Source organism: Triticum aestivum, chromosome 2D (genome assembly GCF_018294505.1).
Source record: "Triticum aestivum cultivar Chinese Spring chromosome 2D, IWGSC CS RefSeq v2.1, whole genome shotgun sequence".
Taxonomy (NCBI): Eukaryota; Viridiplantae; Streptophyta; class Magnoliopsida; order Poales; family Poaceae; genus Triticum; species Triticum aestivum.
In genome coordinates this window covers 78,142,844-78,163,677 of record NC_057799.1, presented here as the reverse complement: position 1 = coordinate 78,163,677, position 20,834 = coordinate 78,142,844, and the positions used below count along the sequence as shown (strand labels likewise).

Sequence of the window (20,834 nt, the reverse complement as noted above, 5' to 3'; positions counted from 1 at the left end):
TATCATGGTGGATGATGATGTGATTGGAACGACATTCTTCGACACGACTAAGCCACATTACTTCAATTGTTCCGAAATTTGTATGAAGTAAGTTTTCTCCCACCCGCCTCGATCGCCACCCAGTACCTTTTGCACGAATCTTGGCACGAGAGGACTGATTTTGTGTGCCACGCAGGACAACTCGCGTGTGTGGCATGTGAGGGAGTTCGCCCGCATGCTGTTTTTCTTCCGATGCCAGCGGTTGCGACTCGGGGCGTGCGGTGGAACTGCCCGCGCCCGCACGCCCCGCACGACTTCTGTCCCCCATCTCCCACGACTGCCCATTTGCCATGTTTTTTGCAGGTTACATGGCAACTGCCCTATTCGTGATTGTAAGCAGATGGCAACTCTCTTTTACCCTGAACATGTTATTGTTGCCACGTCTGTTTTGTAGCGCTACATGGCAACTGTCTAGTGTTAGTAGGTGGCAACTCCTAAAGATACCACTGTACTCCACATGCCCGTCTCCGCTCCCACACACCAAAACCTATCAGTTGCCATGTGTTTTTGCAGGGTACAAGGCAATTGCCCTAGTGTGCTTGTAAGCAGATGGCAACTCTCTCTTTACCTACACATGTTTTTTGCCATGTTTCATAGTGCTACATGGCAACTGTCTAGTGTAGTAGGTGGTAACTCCTAAAGTATTCAAATCATGGCAACTGTAGTGGACCAGACCATACATGGCAACAGCTGCAGTTGCCCAAAAAGGCATCCGGCACTTGACCTGAGATGGCAACTGCAGTTGAGCAATCATGGCAACTGTAGTTGTCCGACATGGCAACTGTAGTTCAGCGACATGGCAACTGTAGTTGTCCGACATGGCAACTGCAGTTCAGCGACATGGCAACTGCAGTTACACATACATGGAAGAGGGTCCGGACCATAGCAATCGCGGCGAAACGTGTGGTTACTGCCACGCGGGGCGTGTGGCTCGCAGGCGGGGAGGGGCGACGGTCGAGATGGGTCGTGCGGGCCGCGTGGTCGCTCGCCCGGACGTGCTCATGTGGGCGATCACGCCGCACACCGAACGTGCGGGCTGTAGCGGGGTGCGCCCGGACGTGCTCGGGCGGGCGGGCCTGTGTCGATGCCACACGGGGCGTGCGGCAGATACCCCTAGATGCCACACATGTGGCAGTTATCGACGTCCTTCTTTTTGTGAATAAGAGGAAAAAAATATATGACGCAATATATTCCAGAACGACAAATTTTGTTCCCGAAGAATGCAATCCTAGACCCTTTTTCTACAAATTTCTGTTAGTTTAGACAAAGTTTAGATGAAAAACACACTCTCCTCACGCCCAAATATCATATCACGAAAAAAAATTAGCACGAAAAATATCACAATCTTATCTTATAGACAGCCCAAAAGGCAAAAACCCTCAACAAAGGGGAAAAGCCGAACCCCGCCGGCCGCCGCCACCCGCCGGAATGACGAAGCCCGCGGCGTCCTTGGCCTCCCTCCTCCCGCAGCTATGGCACCGGCCCTTGCCGCCGCCGCCCCTCCTCCCCCGCGCCCTCTACTCCTCTTCCCCGCTCCTCACCACCCACCGCCGCATCCCACGCCACCGCTTCCGCGTCCCCCCCACCACGCACCTCGACGCCGCCGCCGCCGCCAGGGCAACCAGGGCCGCTGACCCCGTAGAGGCCCTAACAGCCACCTCGTAAGCTCCCCTCAACCCCGCCCTCGCGAGCAGCTTCTGCTCCGCTCCGCAGGCAGTACACGGACGGTGTTGGCATCTACTGCACCTGCAGGTACCCAGCCTACGACAGGCTTCCGCCCTGCCCGTCCAAAGACGACCCTCCGAGGATGGAGCACCTCGTCGCCCGGGAAGACGAGGTCGCCGGCGATTTCATCTCCAGGTCCCTCAACCTCCCCCCTATGTAAGCACCCATACGCTCTGTATCTGTATCTGTTACGCTAGCCAAGCTTATTGGAAGGTGAAATGCGTAGGCTAGGCCGAAGCGAGCACGAGTGGTTTGGTAACATTGTGCGCGTGAAGGTACGTTGCAGATGCCGACCTAGATATAAATAATATAATCCTCGTAGTGAGAGCAATATGGGCTAGGACAGGCTGAAAGTGTAATGAGGCGGAGAAATTCCTGGCATGAGACGGTGGAAGTAGGTCTTTACTCTTGAGTGTCACACTATGCTAGCAGAAGGCTGTTGAGTGTCACAAAAGTGCAAACCGGCCCTAGTGAAAATAACCACATCAAGTTACAACAGAGGGCTCATACATCTGATCGGTTCAATTGATTGCTATTCCCTAGGGGCATCATACTAAGTCTACTAATTTATTTTCCATACAAGCACTCGTATATAATGTACACTACTGTTCCTTCAGATGCAAGTACATGTTCATATTAAACACCACAAACATAGGTCATCATCGCCCCCCTGAGAGACCAGAGAATGTGCCGATGCTCGTTGTTAGGTCTGGAAACCCTCTGATGTGCATCATGTTGACGTTGTTGATTTGTGTGGGTGCCAACTCTGGTAGCGTTGTCTCTCCACTGAGGTACTCCATGACTTGATTCATGCTTGGCCTCGCAGTGGGCAACGGATGCAAGCACAAGAGCCCTAGCTTCAAAACCATACTGGCCTCATCCTTGTCATAGTTACCATGGAGTCTTGTGTCCATAGGTTGCAAGAGGGTTCCGTTGCGCCAATGCTCGAGTACCCAATCCACCAGCATGATTTGTTCGTCTTCCGAGTCTTGCTTGATGGGTCTCTGTCCACATGCAACCTCAAGAAGAAATGTGCCGAAGGCATAAACATCCGTAAGAGGAGAAGCCTTGCCCGAGCGTAGCAGCTCTGGGGCTAGGTAACCCATGGTGCCAACCACATGTGTGGTTTGTAGGTCGGTACCATGATCATATAACCTTGCGAGGCCAAAATCACCGAGCCGTCCATTCATCTCGCCGTCAAGAAGCACATTGCTTGCTTTTATGTCTCTGTGTATGACAACTTTTTCCCATTTCTCGTGTAGATACAACAAGCCACATGCGATCCCATTGATGATCCCAAACCTCTGGGTCCAGTCAAGTGTAGGCTTGTCCTCTCCACAATGTAGATACTTATCAAGACTACCATTCGGCATGTACTCGTACACCAGAATGAGCTCATGTTCACGCCGGCAATAACCAAGCAACTGCACTAGGTAGCGGTGTCGAAGGCGGCCAATACTAACGACCTCGGCGATGAACTCCTTCATCCCCTGCCTTGACTCATGGGACACTTTCTTCACGGCCACCTCCAAGTGGGATACGGGGAGCACTCCTTTGTATACTTTCCCAAAGCCTCCTTCGCCTAGAAGGTTCTTGTTCTTGAATCCTTCTGTAGCATGGTACAAGTCCTTGTAGGAGAACCGATGTGGCCCGAACTCCACCTCCCAATCCTCTCGCAGCTCAGCGTACCTCTGATGCCTTCGTACGAGAAGGGTGATGGCGGTTCCCATGGCTGTGATGAACACTGCGGTGGCAATCGGAAGGACGATATGCAAGACTTTGGATCGAGCTTCCTGACGACCACGAAACAACTTGGGCAAACTTGTGATGTTGATTGCCGGGGCAGGGCCATCCACGCCAAAGCTCCAACCAAGCACGGAGTATAGTGTGCTGAGTGAGCCGGATGCACCCGAGAAGCCAACAAAAGATGGGTCCTTGAGCACATCAGAGAGGTTGGTGGTGGCCGTAAACAATGGCCTGCGAGGTTTGGCGGCACCGAGGGGAGCCAGAGTCGAGATGACCTGTGTGGTCTGTGCATCATACTCGACCCACAGCTGCATCGGATCCCCACTATTCAGAGATAAGTTTGTGAAGCTACCAGTCTTGTCATCATAGAAACCAGCCGTGTGGGCTTCAACGGAGATTAGCCCATTGACGTCTATGCCGACATGGTTGCTGTCTATGTCCTTGAACTCCCCGTTGCCGAAGGTGTCGAGCTCGGCCACGAAGATGCGGTTGTCGGGGCGGCCGTTGGTCGAGGCGTTGAAGAGGCCCAGAAAACTGCCCGGCATGGCGCCGGAGAAGTTCCTGCCAGGGGCTACAAAGAAGGCCATGCCTCCGCTGCTCTCCTTGTCGAACTCGGACTGGACGGCAAAGACGAAGGAGAGCGAGAAGGATCGCACCGTGCCGCCGGCGCCGGGACGGAAACGCAGGGGAGCCCGGTGGAACGCGTAGCCTATGATGTCGGAGCTGTTGGTCAGCTGGAGGAGCCCGCCGGGTTGGACCATGGCGGAGCCGTCGAGGGTGACATCGGCTCCCTGGAAGCCGGAGTAGACGAACGACTGCGCCTGCGCAGTGCAGAGCTCTACATGATTCGGGCCAAGGGAGAGGATGATGAGGCACATGTAGTACACAAGGATGGATCTATGGAGGATTATCATGGCGGAGCCGTCACTACAGCTAGCTAGGCCGCAACTTGGTATGTGATGGGGTAACGATCTAGCTTCATGGAAGTGGGAAAAGTTGTTTGCAATATTCAGCTACTACACACGTACAAGTACAACACAGTTTATAAGCTATCTGAATGCCAAAGTCATGTGTATGATGCGACCATGCGACATATAAGCTATCTGAATGCGTGGCCTGATAATGACAAGCATGAGATAATAAATTTTCTTGACATTTTTACCTTTTTGTTGAATTGAGACTGCAATAAGTTAACATGCGATGCGACTACGGAATTTGTCAGCGCAGCCTCTAGTTCAGAACAAAATGACGCATGGCAGCAAGCCTTTTCAATGGCACGGTTCAAGAGAACAGATCAGCCACATATTGCGTGTGATTATATTTAAGGTGTTGCAAGCAATCACTCTCTCCTACGGCTGGTCTTTCATCCCGTCTTTATCCGTAGAACTTTTCTCGGCCAATCCGGTCTCGCACCGCAAAATTTCCAACCAACCAAAATATACACTGTTGTTCTTAATTTCTAGCACCAGTACGTCCAATCCAAGTGGCATGAAAAATACTAAGTGTCATACTTTTGAAAAGTCTGCAGTCTTTATTGTTTTCTGTTTGCTAACAATAATCTTGAGGCTGGGCTGCTCCTTTGCTTTGACCCATACAAGGGGGTGCTGTTACAAGTCAACCTCTGATCTCCCTTGCCTCCTAGTATATTCTATGGCCCTATTGGCTATTTTAGAGTTTTTTTTGCGGGTAAGCTATTTTAGAGTTGGAGAGGGAGAGTCCCATGCAGTGCCACAGTTCTTTGAAATGAGTGAAAGCAGTCATTTGAAATAAGTGAAATCAGTTTTTTTTAAATGAGTGTCACTATTTCGCATCTTTATACTGCAACTCACTGCACCAATCTTGATGCCAAGGCGGATGGTGGATACATTGTCGTTACATACCGGCACCGGTAGAATTATCACTTTCGGCAGCAAGCCCGGGGTTTTACGATAAAATGCCTACTAACCCGGACATGCATACAATACAGGGGCAATGCTTCCATGAAAAATATATAGATGTACATAAGAAACAAAACTAGTATTTCATACAAATATTCAGAAGTTTACCGGCGAAACCCACAGAATAGAAAATATTGTGGTCCAATTGGAGGATGTTGCAGATAAGACCCCTAATCTTATGAGAACCAAATGGCGCCGGACTAGGCATGGAGTCATCTTCCACCCGAGACAATGGATGTCGTGCCATGGCTTGCCGTGGAAGAAGGATAAGACATGACGTACGGGTCAAAACCTTCGTTCTGCATCGCAGCGAGCATCTCGAAGTTGGTGTCCACTGGTGATGATAGTTCTGGTGTTATGCGGTCACCATCAAGGTACTGCACTACTTGGCGCATGGTAGGCCTGGTGTCCACGAATGGGTGCGAGCACAGTAGTCCTAGCTTGAGTGCTAAGCATGCCTCATTTACATCATAGCCACCATGGAGTTCAATATCCACCATGTCGAGGAGTGATCCATTGTGCCAGTGCTCAAGAACCCGATCAACTAACATGGGATGTTTTTCTCGTGCATCTTGCTTGATTGGCCGTTGTCCACAAACGACTTCAAGGATGAATATGCCAAACGCAAACACGTCGGTAAGAGGGGTTACCTTTCCGGTGCATGCTAGCTCAGGAGCTAGGTATCCTATGGTGCCAACCACGTGCGTGCTCTGTGGATCGATGCCATGGTCATACAACCGTGCAAGACCAAAATCGCCTAGCCGGGCATTCATTTCAGCGTCAAGGAGCACGTTGCTTGCCTTGACATCTCTGTGGATGACAACTTGTTCCCACTCCTCGTGAAGGTAGAGGAGTCCAGATGCGACGCCCCTGATGATCTTGAACCTCTGAGCCCAATTTAGAGTAGTAGGTTGCAGCTTGTTGTCGTGCTGACGATGATGATACAAGTATTTGTCAAGGCTTCCGTTGGGCATGTAGTCGTACACCAGAAACAGTTGGCCCTTTCGCCGGCAGTAGCCGAGTAAGTGCACGAGATTACGGTGTTGGAGCCGCCCTATGCTGACGACCTCAGCGATGAACTCCTTCATGCCTTGCTTGGAGTCGTGGGACACCCTCTTGACGGCTATCTCAAGTTTTGATTTTGGCAGCACCCCTTTGTAGACCCTTCCGAAGCCGCCAACCCCAAGCAGGTTCTTGTTTCTGAACCCTTGTGTGGCGTAGTAGAGATCCTTGTATGGGAATCGGTGAGGCCCGAACTCAACCTCCCAATCTTCTCGTAGCTCGGCGTACCTCCGATGCCTTCGCACGAGCAGGAAAATGGTGACAACCACGGCGAGGACAGAGGTGGCCGTTGCTAATGGTAACAAGATCTCCAGGACCTTGGACCGAGGCTTGGGGCCAAGACGAGGCAGCCTCGGCAAATTTCGGATGTCGATAGCCGGCGCAGGTCCTCCTGATGAAGAGAAGCTCCAGCCAAGGATGTAGTGGCGGCTGCCATCCCTGCCCGCGGAGGAGCCGAAGCCAAGGTACGCGTCCTCGGTGATCACCGTCGAGAGGTCGTAGATGGCAGAGACGAGCGGCCTCGCCGGTTTGGCCATGCCAACAGGAGACAGGGTCACGTTGATTCGTGTCGGCTCCCTCTCGTAGTCTACCCAGAGCTGCAGCCTCTCGCCGCTGGTGAGGTTCAAGGCGTTGAAGGAGCCGGTGTCGTCGTCGTAGAAGCCGGCGGTGCTGGACTTGTTGGAGACGACGCTGTTGGCGTTGATCCCGACATGGTTAGCGTCGATGTCGTGCAGGTCCCTGTTGTTGACGGTGTCCAGCTCGACGGCGAAGACGTGGTTGCTGGCGTTCCCCTGGCTGGCGCTGTTGAAGACGCCGAACCACTGCGTGGGGAGAGCGGAGGAGAAGTCGGTGCTCTTGGCGATGAAGAAGGCCATGCCCTGGCTGGGCCGGTAGTTGGGGTAGATGGCAAACACGAAGGAGACGGAGAAGGATTTCACGGCCGTGCCATTGGGGGACTCACGGAACCGTAGCGGGGCAGGGTAGAATGCGTGGCCTTTGAGAGTCTCCTGGCCGTTGGTGAGGTCGACAAGACCGTTCCGGGTCACCGTGGCGACGCCGTCCACGGTGATGTTTGCTCCCTTGAAGCCGGAGAAGACGAACTCATCTTCTCCGGCAGCCAAGGCTGCTAGGTTAAGGGCTACGGTGCTGAGGAAGAGATTTAGAAGCAGCACTGAGGACATGATGATGGTTGGATATCGATCGATCTGCTGGCGATGCAAATTATAGTCTCTCTACAGCTGAGCTGATGAGCTGATGAACTAGGGCGACTTGTCATTTATCAAAAGTCAAAGCCAGCACGAATCATTCATTGACTTTTGTGGTGAGTACGGATATTGTTTTGCTCACATTCAAGGCGACCACACGAGCTTGACGCTAGCTACTCGACATGATCCGCTCGTTTCTTCCCACTAGACAATTCCCCGCGTGTTGCTGCAGGAATGGTTGGCAATATGTTTAGATGATACGTGCCCTTAAAAGGTGCACACAAAATGGTGAGACGGTGACCCGTTGTGCTGCACTGCACAATTAGCAACTAAAAGAATATGTTTAGATGATACTTGCTTATGTGGAACTTGAATATTACAATTAACAATATGAGCATGAAATACAACTATATGAAATTTATTATACTGATTAGTTTATTGTTGCAAAATAGTTTTGAAACATAAGTAGCATAATGTGAGTTTAAAATTCCTTGGAGTTGTCCACACCGGTGTCTTCTTCATTGAGGAAAAAATTGGACATGAGTACTGAGGATGACTCTCTCTCTCTCCGCGCGTTGTTGCGGTAACTTTGTTAGAAAATGCATAAGTAGTTGCTAAATCTAATGAAAAGAAAGTATAAGCTTGAAAATCAATAAAAGAAATTGTTTTAAAATAGGATATTTTTTAATTACAGTTAAAATGGTCATTTTGAACAAAAATGTAAAGAACGACTAACATGAATATATGATGTGACAACGTTACATGCATAGACTAATGCAAAAATATTGTAATTTATAAGTTAAATGCAAGACTCACTTATGTGGTAGATTTTACATGGCTTAATGAGAGAGAAAACTTAAATGCATTGCTTAGTGGGACGTTGAGGTGGAAAATTTGCATGTTGAGAGAATTGGTGCTTATGTGGCAGGTTTTGCATTGCTTAGTGGAAGAGAAGACTTAAATGCATTGCTTAGTGAAACATTGAGGTGGACACTTTGCATGTTGAGAGAATTGGGACCAACTTCTTAAAAATATAAGATATAAGATTCCTAATGTCTTCGTTTAGAGGAAAAAATACTAGACATATTCTTGAGAGTCGTACCCGTTCATCCTAGTCTTAAGCGAACAAGTGACGGATTCCTGCCTCCAGGCCCTTACCGGCGAGAGAGCTTCATTTTTAGATTTTTTTTAAAGTTTGGTTAGGTTTGTGTCCTACTCAGAAAGGTGAGACGGTAGTGGTTTCCTGAAGATGGAATAAGGTTCCCCTGTCTAGTCCCCGTCCTGGTGGTGCCTCTAGCGTCGGAGGACGTATTAAGGTGTATCTCCGACGGATTACAAAGGATATCTTCGTTCGCCCACATTCATGTGTCTGTAGGTGGGATCTTTTTTATCTACGTTTCTCTTCATTGGCGGTGGTTACTTCTCTGGTGCGTTGATCCTTGGGGGGGGGGGGGGGGGGGGGGGGGGTCTTAGCACGATGACTTCCCGACTGTCTACTACAACAAGTTTTGCCCAGCTCCGATGAGGGAGGGGCGATGATTCATTCGGCTCGCGTCATCGCTAGGTGGTAAATGCATCTGGATGTATTTTTATTGTTCTTTATGTTCATTGTACTGTCATGATTGATGATAATTAGATCAGAAGGTTTCCCCCCAGAAAGAAAAATACTCTACCGTTGCGACATATTCTATGTCTATCATGTTAAAAGTCAAATAAAACTGATTTCAAATTACAATGTTTTGCTATTTTGTGTATGCGAGGGAGAAGTAACTATTTCTAAGTCACCCCCCATTTGATCCTTGTGGAAGTAAGATGTCTAAGATCAAGGTGCCAGCAAGCACCACATTTCACTACTAGAACCCAGCCGATGACCACATCGGCCCGGCAGTACCACATCAACTTCAATAATCCGCCCATGTCTTGGTCGACCCAAGTGTGCATCAAGGCATCAACACTGAAAATGAGGTTGCATTAATTTGCCCCAAGGACATAGAGTCAAAGTGGTAAGTTTATTTTATGTGGAATATCTTAATTTTCGGTACATGTTGCTTGATGCACATCACGATCTAATAGTATGGATTGGCACACTCACAGGATTGCGACAGGCAAAGCCGCCGGCGGCTAGCTAGCCTGCAAAAATTCTTTCTTTCCCTTCGCGTGTTTAGACAAAGCTCAAATATTGTGTTTTGATATTCGTCCAGTTTGTCTGTTAGCACCGGGTCTCTAGCTCCCGGATGAAAGTGCCTAGGTCTAAATTGAGTGGGTTCTACCTGGCAATGACGATATTTTTCTTACGTCGTTACCTTATTGAAGGCATTGTTCAGATACACTCGGACTAATTATTCAGGATGAAAACCTAGATATTGGCCTTATGTTTGGATCAAGTGACGGTGACGTTTGGGTGTCGCTCCCTTTCTGAAAACGTTGTTGTTGAATAATCTCGTCATTCATGTGGTGTCATGAGATGGTTGATACGAATATGATCATTGTTGCCTTTTTTTTTTCCTTGCATACGCATAGCTTTGGTATTATATGACTTTGTTAATTGCCGGCGTGATCGTGTGTGTGAGTTGATGTTGGCTATGTGCACCATAAGGCAGTGGTTGTTCGGTGGTTCAGGACCTCGATATAATATTTATTACATTTAGAATATTTTGTACCCTGATGTACTTTTATATTACTCCGATACTTGATCGATCCGAGCTCTCTTCAGCAATTTTGCGTGACACGAACTGTCAACCACTTGTCCGGCCGGCCGGCACATAGGACATGTGCGTACCCACCATGGGCAGTTTAATTGCGGTCGTTATGTGACCGGCAGAGAAAAATCTCTCCAACTTGTACCTCAGCAGAGAATTTTTCAACTATTATTTATTTATTCCCCAAAGTTTGATAATAATTGTACATGTGTATATAACAATCTGTCAAGAATATGATGTTGTCAGATAACCAAAAACCGAAAAAGGCCTTGTTGGCTAATTTTTTCCAACAAGAAGGCTAGTCGGCCAATGGTAACAGCTGTGAGTGGCCAGTATGTCATCATTAGCTGAGTAGCACCTTGTCGGCTAACAGTTATCAAATGGGCTCTCTGTTAGAATCTTATGATATAAATTGTGTGTTTTGTTAGTTCTAATGTGTGATAGAAGATATTCGTTTTGTTAGTTCTAATGTGTGATAGAAGAGGAGGGTTGGAAAATCATTGGTTGGAGATTGAGGAGGCCAGAAATATCATTATTGATTGTTGGTCGAGGGGCATCAGAGACATACAATCCTCCGCTTCTATCATAAACTTTAAGATGAGACGAACAAGGGCTGCTCTTCGCAGTTGGTGCAGAAGACAATCCAACTTGAAGCTGCTTATAGAGAATAACAGACACGTGGTCTGTTTTCTAAATGCTGTTGAAGAACGGCGCAACTTGTCTGTATTGGAGTCTGTTCTGAGGGAGTTTGCCTCTGCCAAGGCAGAACAGCTTATCCTGTGGCAAACGGCATTCTGGAGGCGACGTGCCAAGGTTCGCTGGTGTGTCTCAGGTGATGAAAACTGTCAATTTTTTCATGCTGCTGCCAATTGTCAAGCACGTCAAAACAACACCAAGGTTATTGTCAAAGATGGGGTGGAGCACTTTCAAAACTGCCATAAGCTCAGCCTGGCTACGAGCTACTTTGCTGAGATACTTGGACAACTTGCTCCTTCGAGGCCTTCTGTCCAATTAAGCTCGTTGTATCAGCATACGGACTTGTCAGAGCTCGCTGAGGTTTTTTCTTGGGCGGAAATTGTGGAGGCCATTGACAGGTTGCTAAACAACAAAAGTCCGGGGCCGGACGGCTTCACAAACGAATTTTACAAAGCCTTTAAGCTCCTGCTGAAGGAGGACCTCCTCAGGTTCTTCGGTGATTTTCACAGTAATAGTGTGAGTTTGGATGGAATCAACACTGCGTTCATCACTTTGCTGCCTAAGAAAGACACTCCTTTAGAGCTGTGTGACTATCGGCCAATCTCTCTTGTGCACAGTACGCCAAAGTTGGCTTCCAAAGTAATGACTAATAGACTGAAAAAGAGGATACCTGACTTAATTCACTCTTTGCAATCTGGGTTCATGCGTGGCCGATCAATCGTGGAAAATTTTGCTTTGGCTGCTGAGATGATACCGTGTGCTCATAAACGGAGGTTGCCAGTTATTGCCTTGAAGTTGGATTTTCACAAAGCTTTTGATTCTATCAGTTGGCATTGCCTGGATCAAGTGCTTGAGGCCTGGGGCTTTCCTTCACCCTGGAATCAGTGGGTTCGCTCTCTCCTTTCCACTGGGCGCTCTCGAGTTCTGATCAATGGTGAGATGGGTGATTCTATCCTTGCCAAACGAGGGTTCCGGCAAGGTGATTCTCTGTCCCCGTACCTCTTCATCATGGTTGCGGACGTGCTGCAGAGGCTCTGTTGTCAGCACTTCCAGGAGGGTACCCTGCTACATCCCCTTGGCTCGGATAGTTTCTTCCCAGTGCTACAGTACGCAGAAGACACGTTGATACTGTTTCGGGGTGACTTGCAACAGGCGTCTGTCATCAAGAGCATCCTCACATGTTTCTCAGAATTCTCTGGGCTGACGATCAATTTTCACAAGAGCACGCTCGTGCCTGTCTCTATGGATGCGTGTGTGGCTGATGAGATTGCCCAGCTCCTCGGCTGCCCTGTATCGGCCTTTCCTTGCACTTACCTCGGTTTGCCACTGTCTCTGCATAAGCTTACGCACGGCATGTTGCTTCCTGTTATTCATAAGGTGGATCGGAGACTGTCCGGATGGTTGGCTACCTTCCTTTCCATGGGTGGAAGGCTCACCCTCATTAATTCTGTTCTTGCTGGCATCCCTAGTTATTTCATGTCATGTTTCCCCTGGCCCAAGGAATCCATTGATGCTTTAGACAGTCTGTTGCACGCTTTCTTCTGGCAGGGCAAAAAACAAGGTCAAAGGGGGTCAGTGCCTTGTGGCATGGGACAAAGTTACTCTACCTCGAGCAAATGGGGGCTTGGGCGTCCGAAACTTACAAGCACACAATCAGGCCATGCTATGCAAGTTCGTCACTAAAATTCTGCAATTCTCCGAGGTTCCGTGCTACCAATGGTTCGCCGCACAATATTGTAAGAACGCTGTGCCTCACAGTTCTGGCAGCAGAGACACGGCCATGTGGAGAGGTTTCAAGGAGTACATTCCTCTGGTGATCAATTCGTCACGCTGTGTGCTGGGCTCTGGTGACCTAATCTCTTTTTGGCATGATCAGTGGCTCCAGGTTGGCAGGTTGAGGCAGGTTTTTCCGGTGCTCTTCTCTTTTGCCAGAAGGCCAACCTGCTCTGTTCGGTCCCAGTTCAGTCATGGTTCCTGGGTGGTGCAGCTGCACCCAAACCTAACCCATGCAGCCACAGCAGAGTTAGCGGCTCTCCATCAAATTCTTCAAGAGGTGGCCCCTCACGATGCAGCCGAGGATGCTCGATCTCCGTTAGTAATAGGGAATCGCATAAGCACCAGTTATTTTTACCAGTTGCTCAACTTCCGAGGGGTCAAGTGCACGGCAGAATCATGGATCTGGGACTCGTTAATCCCTCTCAAGCATAGAACTTTCCTTTGGTTAGCTTTCTGGGGGAGGCTTAACACCAGGGTTAACATGTTTAGGAAAAGATGGTCTGCCATTGCTCCGTTTGCCGACTGCGATACCTGCCCTGCGTTGGAGAGCATTGGTCACCTTGTGTTGCATTGCAGGGCAGCTTCTGCTTTATGGAACACCTTGGGGTTGGGCTCCCTGGCGCATGCATCATCCGACATCCTATCCTTTGTCGAAGAAGCTGGTAGGCGGTTGCGGCGCAAATGGAATGTGGTTTTTGCTGCTTGCGCTGTCTCTGCATGGCACGCCCGCAATGATCGAGTTTTTCATTCAAAACTATGGTCTGAGCCATATATCAAGTACTATGCAGCTGATCTCATTCGGTTATGGAGCAATAGGGCAAGCAGGCAGCAAGACAAGACTGACCTCCTCTTCTGGTGTACTTTAATTTCTGGCTAATCTGCCAACTCTGCTGTTTGTTGTCCCCTCCTTGCTCCTGTAGTCTTCCTCCCCCTTCCCAATCTTTTCTTCCTTGTGATCTTGCACCTGGGTGCACTTCACAAGCCTAATGTAGCATGTTACTTTCACAGGTTTTTAAACCTGCTTTGAAATATAAGGTTGGCACTGAGCCACCTTTTCTTTCAAAAAGAAAGTGTGATAGAAGATATTCGAATAGGCGTTCCACAAATTATGAGAAAATCATGCTTTAGATAATTAAGTTGCCGTGATTTACCAGTACTAAAGTACTCCCTTTCATATCACACTAAACTACTTGTTCCTGCTGCATTTTGAATCGACCAAGTCTTCATGGACCAGATATTTCTTTGCAGAGAAATGCAACACCGCTGCTTTCGGTGTAGACGTGTTCTGGAGAGTGGATTATGCGCTTTGAGAGCACACACTCCCTTCTTTTAACAAAATTTAAAAACTGAGTTGATTTTTTTTTGAAATAATTGAAAAACAATTGGGTGTGCAGATATTAGGGTCAGCCATGTGGGAGCAAACTTTTATGAATTTTTTTCACTAATTTGTGGTTTTTCACGAAAAGGTTCTTTAACGTTGCAATTCAGAGTTATCTAAAAAAGGTGTTAAACATGTATGTGAAAAGTGTTGAATATGTTTGAACAATTGTTACCGATAAATTTTTCAAAAATGTATTTAAAAATGTTACACAAGTTTTACAAAAATGTTAAGCATGTATGTGAAAAGTGTTGAAAATGTATTTCAAAAATGTTACCAAAAATAAAATGTTGAGGAGGTATATTAGAAAAAATGTTAAGCAAGGATTATAAAAAATGTTGAACATGTATGTGAAAAGTGTTGAAAATATATTTGAGAAACGTTACCAAAATAATAAAATATTGACAATGTATTTCCATAAAATGTTAAACAAGTACTACAGAAATGATAAACATACATGTGAAAAGTGTTCAAAATATATTTGAAAAATGTACCAAATAATAAAATGTTGAAAATGTATTTCAAAAATGTTAAATAAGAATTACAAAAATGTTAAACATGTATGTGAAAAGTGTTGACAAAATATATTTGGAAAATGTTACAAAAATAATAAAATGTTGACAATGTATTTCAAAAAACAAGTACTACATAAATGTTAAACATGTATGTGAAAAGTGTTGAAAATATATTTGAAAAATGTACCCAAAAAAGAATGTTCAAAATGTATTTCGAAAATGTTAGAGAAGCATTACAAAAATGTTAAACATGTATGTGAAAAGTGCTGAAAATGTATTTGAAAAATGATACCAGAATAATAATAAAAAATTGCATGTATTTCAAAAATGTTAAACAAGTACTGCACAAACCTTAAGCATGTATGTGTAAAGTGTTGAAAATGTATCAAATAATATGATGTTGAAAATGTATTTTAAAAAGGTTAAAAGTATTTTTAAAATGTTAAGCACGTATGTGAAAAGTGTTTAAAATGTATTTGTAAATTGTTACCAAATAAATTAAATGTTGAGAATGTACTTCCAAAATGTTTAACAAGTATTACTAAAATTTTGAACAAGTATTACAAAAATGTTAAACATGTATGTGAAAAGTATTGCAAGTGTATTTGAAAATTTACCAAATAATAGAATGTTGGAAATGTATTTCACAAGAGTTAAAAAAAATTATTACAAAAATGGTATACATGTATGTGATTTAAAAGTTCACTACAAAAATGTTACCAGAAAAAAATGTTCAAAATGTATTAAAAAATGTTAGAAAAGTATTACAAAAATATTAAACATATATGTGAAAAGAGTTGAAAATGTATTTGAAAAATGTTAAACCTAAGAGTAGAGAACCTGATCTTTTAATAGGCACCCAACTTCATGACCTATAAGTCTTCCTATCATATTGGCTCCTTTAAACCAGGACTACATCAGGAAAAACTAAATGATGAGTTGATGAACTACTCCAAAGTACAACAATAAAAGAACAACCAATTACAACTAGCGACTAATAAAACAAGAAGCAAGCTAACATAATGACAAAAAAAAGGTGGCATCATAGCTACTAAAAGAATACTACAATTTAATTCTAAATGAAGGTTGGTTCATTCATATCTACTGTCATGTACAGATAAAATAGCTGCATTGCAATGAACACTTGTCGACATGGGAACCGCATATAACTCTATACTCAACAATTTTAAGAATAGTCATAACAACAACAAACTAAATATTGCTATAAAATTACACTTGTATATAGTTCTTTTGTGTGGAACACACATAAATCATTGAAGAATAAGACATACATAACTGGACCATGAAATGAACAATAATTTGCTTACAAATAACTTGTGAAAAGCTCAGAATGAATAATTTGCACAAAAAATGTTGAGATAAATACATGGGCACATAAATTAAATCAAAAGGGGCATATCAGCTTGCAAACCAAACAAATACGACATGTACACACTTTGTGAACATAACAATTTTCAGTGACACAATAAATGTAAACACAAACACCTAGCAAAATCTCTCGCAAAAATTCAACCCAGTTGCGGCTTAAAAAATCACCTAAAGCATCAATGCAAGTTATATCATTCTTCTCAAAAAAGAAAACCCAACAATCCAACAAAGCATGCTCTTCGAAAACCTTACAAAAAGCAATAGTTCACTATCTATCGAAAAAGTATCACAACTAAATGGCACACCATAAACAACATCATTCCCACATGTTAATGCCACGAACAAAAAGCTCACTAACAAACAAAAACGACCATGGCACCACCAAATTCACCTGTAAAAAAATCATGAACAAAGTTACCACACAAAGTACTAAAAACAAGGAAAAGACAACAAAACAATCCACAAGAGCATGCTCTTGAACATCCTTACAAATAAAAAAAAAGTTCACTACTTGTTGAACAAAATAATCATACCCTAGGTACACCTAAAACAACAACATTGTCACATGTAAATGCAACAAAAATAGTTCACTACCCAACAAATCCACCATGGCAGCATCATTTTCACATGTACAGCATGAACAATCTACAATCACAAAGCTAACAAACCACTGTAAAAATCCACCAAGGCACCATCATTTTCACATGTACAACATGAACAAAGCTACAATCACAAAGCTAACAGCACTGGTAAAAATCCACCAAGGCACCATCATTTTCACATATACAAACATGAACAATCTTCAATCACAAAGCTAACAACAATGGTAAAAAATCCACCAAGGCACCATTTCGATGGAATATTACCTGCAGAACAGACGCTTTGAACTATTAAACCTCCCCCTGCTCATTCAAAACTTGTCAAGGAAAGCACATAAAGAAGAATCATGACCAAATAGATGGTGGATTCGTCGAACCCCTAGAAACACAACATACACATGTGGGATTCGTTTCAACATACCAGCAGATTTCATCACCAAGACTTTGGATCCACAACCCTAGCTACAGATCTCGCAAACCCTAGACCAAAACAACCAAGAACATGAGGAACAGACGCCTACATAGCTTGAATGGAGGAAATAACGAACAAGACTGGAGAACGGGTTGTTCTGACTGTTCCGCCAATAGGAGAAGAGGTTGTTCCACCAGCAGGAGAAGTTGTTCGCCCTTGACCGCGGATTGGAGCCGCCCCCAGCGCAGCTGCTGCGAGAGGAGAAGAGGAGGAGAACGCCACAAATGCTGCTGCAGGAGGACAAGAGGAGAAGAGGAGGAGAACGCCACGACTGCTCCTGCAGGAGGATGAGAGGAGAAGAGAGATCGAGACAAGGAGAAGAGAAGGAAAATGTGCCAGCCTAAGAGCAACTCTAGCAGACCCCGCAAAGCCCCGAACCCGCAAAATTCCGGGGAGTATGCGACCCAATTTTCTGGCCAGAACAGAGCCTGCATACTCGCCCGGCCCGTAAAAAAATTTGCCGCGGTCCGCAAACCGCACGCCCCGACCACTATATCTACTGTTTCGCGGCGCGTTTGCGGGTCGAAACCCTATCCCCCGCCGCCGCCGAGCTACGCAATCCTCCCTCCTCTCCACATTTCTCGCCGCCGGCGACCCCCTTCCGCCTCCAGCCACCATGTGGGGCCGCATGTGGAGCTCCGGACGCGGCTCCGGCAGCAGATTCGGCGGTGGCAGTGACCCCGAGCGCGAGCGGCATGTCCGGTCGGACGGCCCGAGGAAGCGTGGGGCGAGGAAGTAGACCAACCGCAGCCTGTTGCCGCCGCCGAGCTTCCGCGTCCGCGAGATGGACAAGTACAACCGTTGGCACGGCCGTACCCCGTCCTCTGCCGCGTCCTTCTCCTCCGCGGCGAGATCTTCCTACGCCGGGAGCTCCTCCTCTTGCGGTGCGGGCCTTCTCCCCGTGAAGAGGGAGTGGTCGAAGGAGCCAGAGGCTTTCGAGTTCGTCCCCGTCAAGGAGGAGCCCGAGGAGCTCGGTCGCCGCGGAGTCGTCGGGCCGGAGGACTTCGTCGCCGATGTCGACGTGGTTGCGGCCGCCATTGCCGAGCGGAGCATGCGCGAGGAGGCGGAGCGCCGGCGCCACCACGAGAAGCTCGAAGACCTTGAGTTCCGGCAGGCGGTCGCGGCCAACCTCGCCGCCAAGGAGAAGGACGACGAGTGGCGGCGCATCCGCGAGGAGCAGAGGGTGAAGTACATCGACCTCGGCAGCTCCGGCGAGGAGGATTGAGCTCCTCCACGGCGTCGTCCATGGCCGCGAGCTCGCCGCCGTGAGATCCCCACCCCTCTAGTACTAGTACTGATGTAGTATGTAGTATGAACTAGTGTTTGTAGTGTGTGATCATGTAAAATATATGTAATACGTGATGAACTACTCGCGTCCACGAAGTGCAATTTCTCCCGCGAAACTGTTTTTTTTTAATTATGCAATTTCATCTACGGTTTCTGTTCGGCCGTGCTCGTTCTCGACCCGCAAACGAGATCTTCGTCAAACTGCAAACGCGTTTTGCGGATCGAGATTTTGCAAGGTCTTCTAGAGTTGCTCTAACATGGGGGAACCAACACGTGATACAGTCTTAGGTGCCAGCCTAGCGCGGGGGAATTGGTCTTGCTCGGCGAACGAGTGCCTTAGCAAAAATGGAACAAAAAAGGCCTCCTCCTTTTCAGGCCTTGCTGGATCAGGAAAGGCAGGCCCAAATCTAGCATGGGCCACGCTCTTCCACTGAAAAGTTCTGCACCGCAACCAATCAATTTGAGCCCATCCCGTATATGAAAGTTTTCCCCTAGTTTTCTAGGGTTCCACCTCTCCTCTGGCGATTGTGCCAGAGTCCACGTAAAACCCTCGCTGGGGGCCGGATTTCTTCGGCCGCCGGGGAGATCAACCTATCTCTGCCACGCAGACGCGTTTGCATGGCGGAACCATCGCATCAGGAGACAGGGGGGAAGGAGGAAGGCAGGACGGCGGAGGTAGCATCGGCTGCGGGGGCGAGGAAGATCGGGAAGCTGAGGAGGTCAGAGTAGCGGGAGGATTGAGAAACAATACGCAGAGGATGGAAGCACATGAGGACGAGATTGAAGATGAGGACGGGGATCTCCATGGTCCCGATCTCGATCTAGAGGACCAATTGGCTGGCATGAAGCTACATGGGAAGGAAGAAGAGGACTTAGATTTCTCGGCAGAGGTTGAAGATCTGATCAAGGACGTCCATTGGCTTGCGTTGTTCCGTGTCCACACGACTATGCCTTTCAGCCATGAGGCTCTTTTGCAGCAGATGCGCAATGCTTGGGTGGCGACATAGGGGGTACGTTTAACACCAAGGGCCCCAATCTTTTCCTTGTTCAATGCCATTGTTTGGGGGACTGGAGGAAGATTATGGAGGGAGGGCCTTGGCTGTTTAGAAGGGCGCCGGTGGTGATCCAAGAGTATGATGGCTTTTCTGATGTTAAGGAGTTTAGACTTAACAAGATCCCGGTGTGGGCTAGGGTGAAGGGTTTGCCTGATGGCCTCACTAGGAAGAGAGAATTGGCAGAAAAAATTGCTGCAAAAGTAGGTGACCCCCCTTTCAATGTGATAATGAATGAGGGGAGGATTAATCCGGCTAGCACTTTGCGGGCTAGGGTTTTTGTGGATGTCAACATCCCACTGGTCCGTTTTGCCCACATAACATTGAAGGAGCGCAAAAAATACAATGTGTACTATGAGAAACTTCCCGATTTTTGCTATGCATGTGGACCGGTGGGACATCTTGCTGATGAATGTGGTGATGGAATTCATGACCCGCGTTCGTTTGAATGGGGTGAATGGCTGCTGTGGGAGCCGGAGGTGCCACCTACTCAGCCCTTTGGAGGTAGTGGAAGAGGAGATGGAGTAGGAAGGGGCAGAGGCCGGACTGTGGGAAGAGAAGACAGAGGATCATGGGGAGGGAGAGGACCGGTGGGTGGAAGAGGAAGGAATGAGGGAGGAGAAGGGGTGTTTCCGCATGCCTCGCATCAGATGGATGTGGATGACCAGGGCACTCTGGTTGAGACTGGAGGCGACAAGGGGGCCAGGAAGAGATTGGTGACTGCGGACGGAACACTTAATATCAGAGAGCAACAGTTGATGAATTTGGCGGGTAAGGTTGCGGATACGGTGATGATGCTAGAAGGAACTACTCCATCAGCTGATATAACTGCTGTGGTCACAACACCTGAGAAAAACCACATCATTAAGAAGCGACGTCAGGGGGAGGAGGAAGCAGAATGCTCGGAGCAAGCAAGTGAGGCGGCCTCCCTAGAGGAGGGCCGCCGGGCCTAATGAGAACCCTATGTTGGAACTGCCGCGGGATTGGCGACCCTGCGACAGTACGTGAGCTTCGTGATCTCGTGGAGGCTAGTGCGCCATCGGTGCTTTGTATAGTGGAAACACATATTGCAAAGAATCGAGTGGAGGGTTTGGCGGCGTCTTTAGGTTTTCATAGTAGTTTTGCAGTAGCCAATAGTGGGAGAAGTGGAGGACTATGTATTTTCTGGAAATCAGATGTTGAGCTTGCAATAAAAAACTTTTCACAATATCACATTGACTCGTGGGTTTCTGAACCAGGTGCCGAGCAATGGCGACT

The 20,834-nt window shown here is 47.1% G+C and overlaps 2 protein-coding genes across 2 annotated transcripts; one reads left to right on the top strand and one right to left on the bottom strand.

The window, feature by feature from the left end:
- The first annotated feature begins 1,296 nt into the window (after positions 1–1,296).
- Positions 1,297–10,225, top strand: LOC123051724 (RNA pseudouridine synthase 6, chloroplastic). The gene is made up of 4 exons (XM_044474688.1): positions 1,297–1,700; positions 1,792–1,920; positions 9,475–9,717; positions 9,809–10,225. Exons 1-3 carry the CDS (start codon positions 1,468–1,470, stop codon positions 9,482–9,484), a joined length of 372 nt encoding a protein of 123 aa, XP_044330623.1. The 5' UTR covers positions 1,297–1,467; the 3' UTR covers positions 9,485–9,717; positions 9,809–10,225.
- LOC123051725 (L-type lectin-domain containing receptor kinase SIT2-like) lies at positions 2,424–7,690 on the bottom strand. The gene is made up of 2 exons (XM_044474689.1): positions 5,730–7,690; positions 2,424–4,407 (listed from the first exon to the last, which is right to left on the bottom strand). Exons 1-2 carry the CDS (start codon positions 7,688–7,690, stop codon positions 2,424–2,426), a joined length of 3,945 nt encoding a protein of 1,314 aa, XP_044330624.1.
- Positions 10,226–20,834: the final 10,609 nt, after the last annotated feature.

Bases quoted from the DNA above. Each gene is read 5' to 3' on its own strand.
- LOC123051725 (XM_044474689.1), bottom strand. From the start codon at position 7,690: ATGTCCTCAGTGCTGCTTCTAAATCTCTTCCTCAGCACCGTAGCCCTT. The intron at 4,408-5,729 runs GTACGTCATGTC...AATCCTCCATAG, and splicing joins CAGAACGAAGGTTTTGACCC to ATCCATCCTTGTGTACTACA.
- LOC123051724 (XM_044474688.1), top strand. From the start codon at position 1,468: ATGACGAAGCCCGCGGCGTCCTTGGCCTCCCTCCTCCCGCAGCTATGG. The intron at 1,701-1,791 runs GTAAGCTCCCCT...CTGCACCTGCAG, and splicing joins GAGGCCCTAACAGCCACCTC to GTACCCAGCCTACGACAGGC.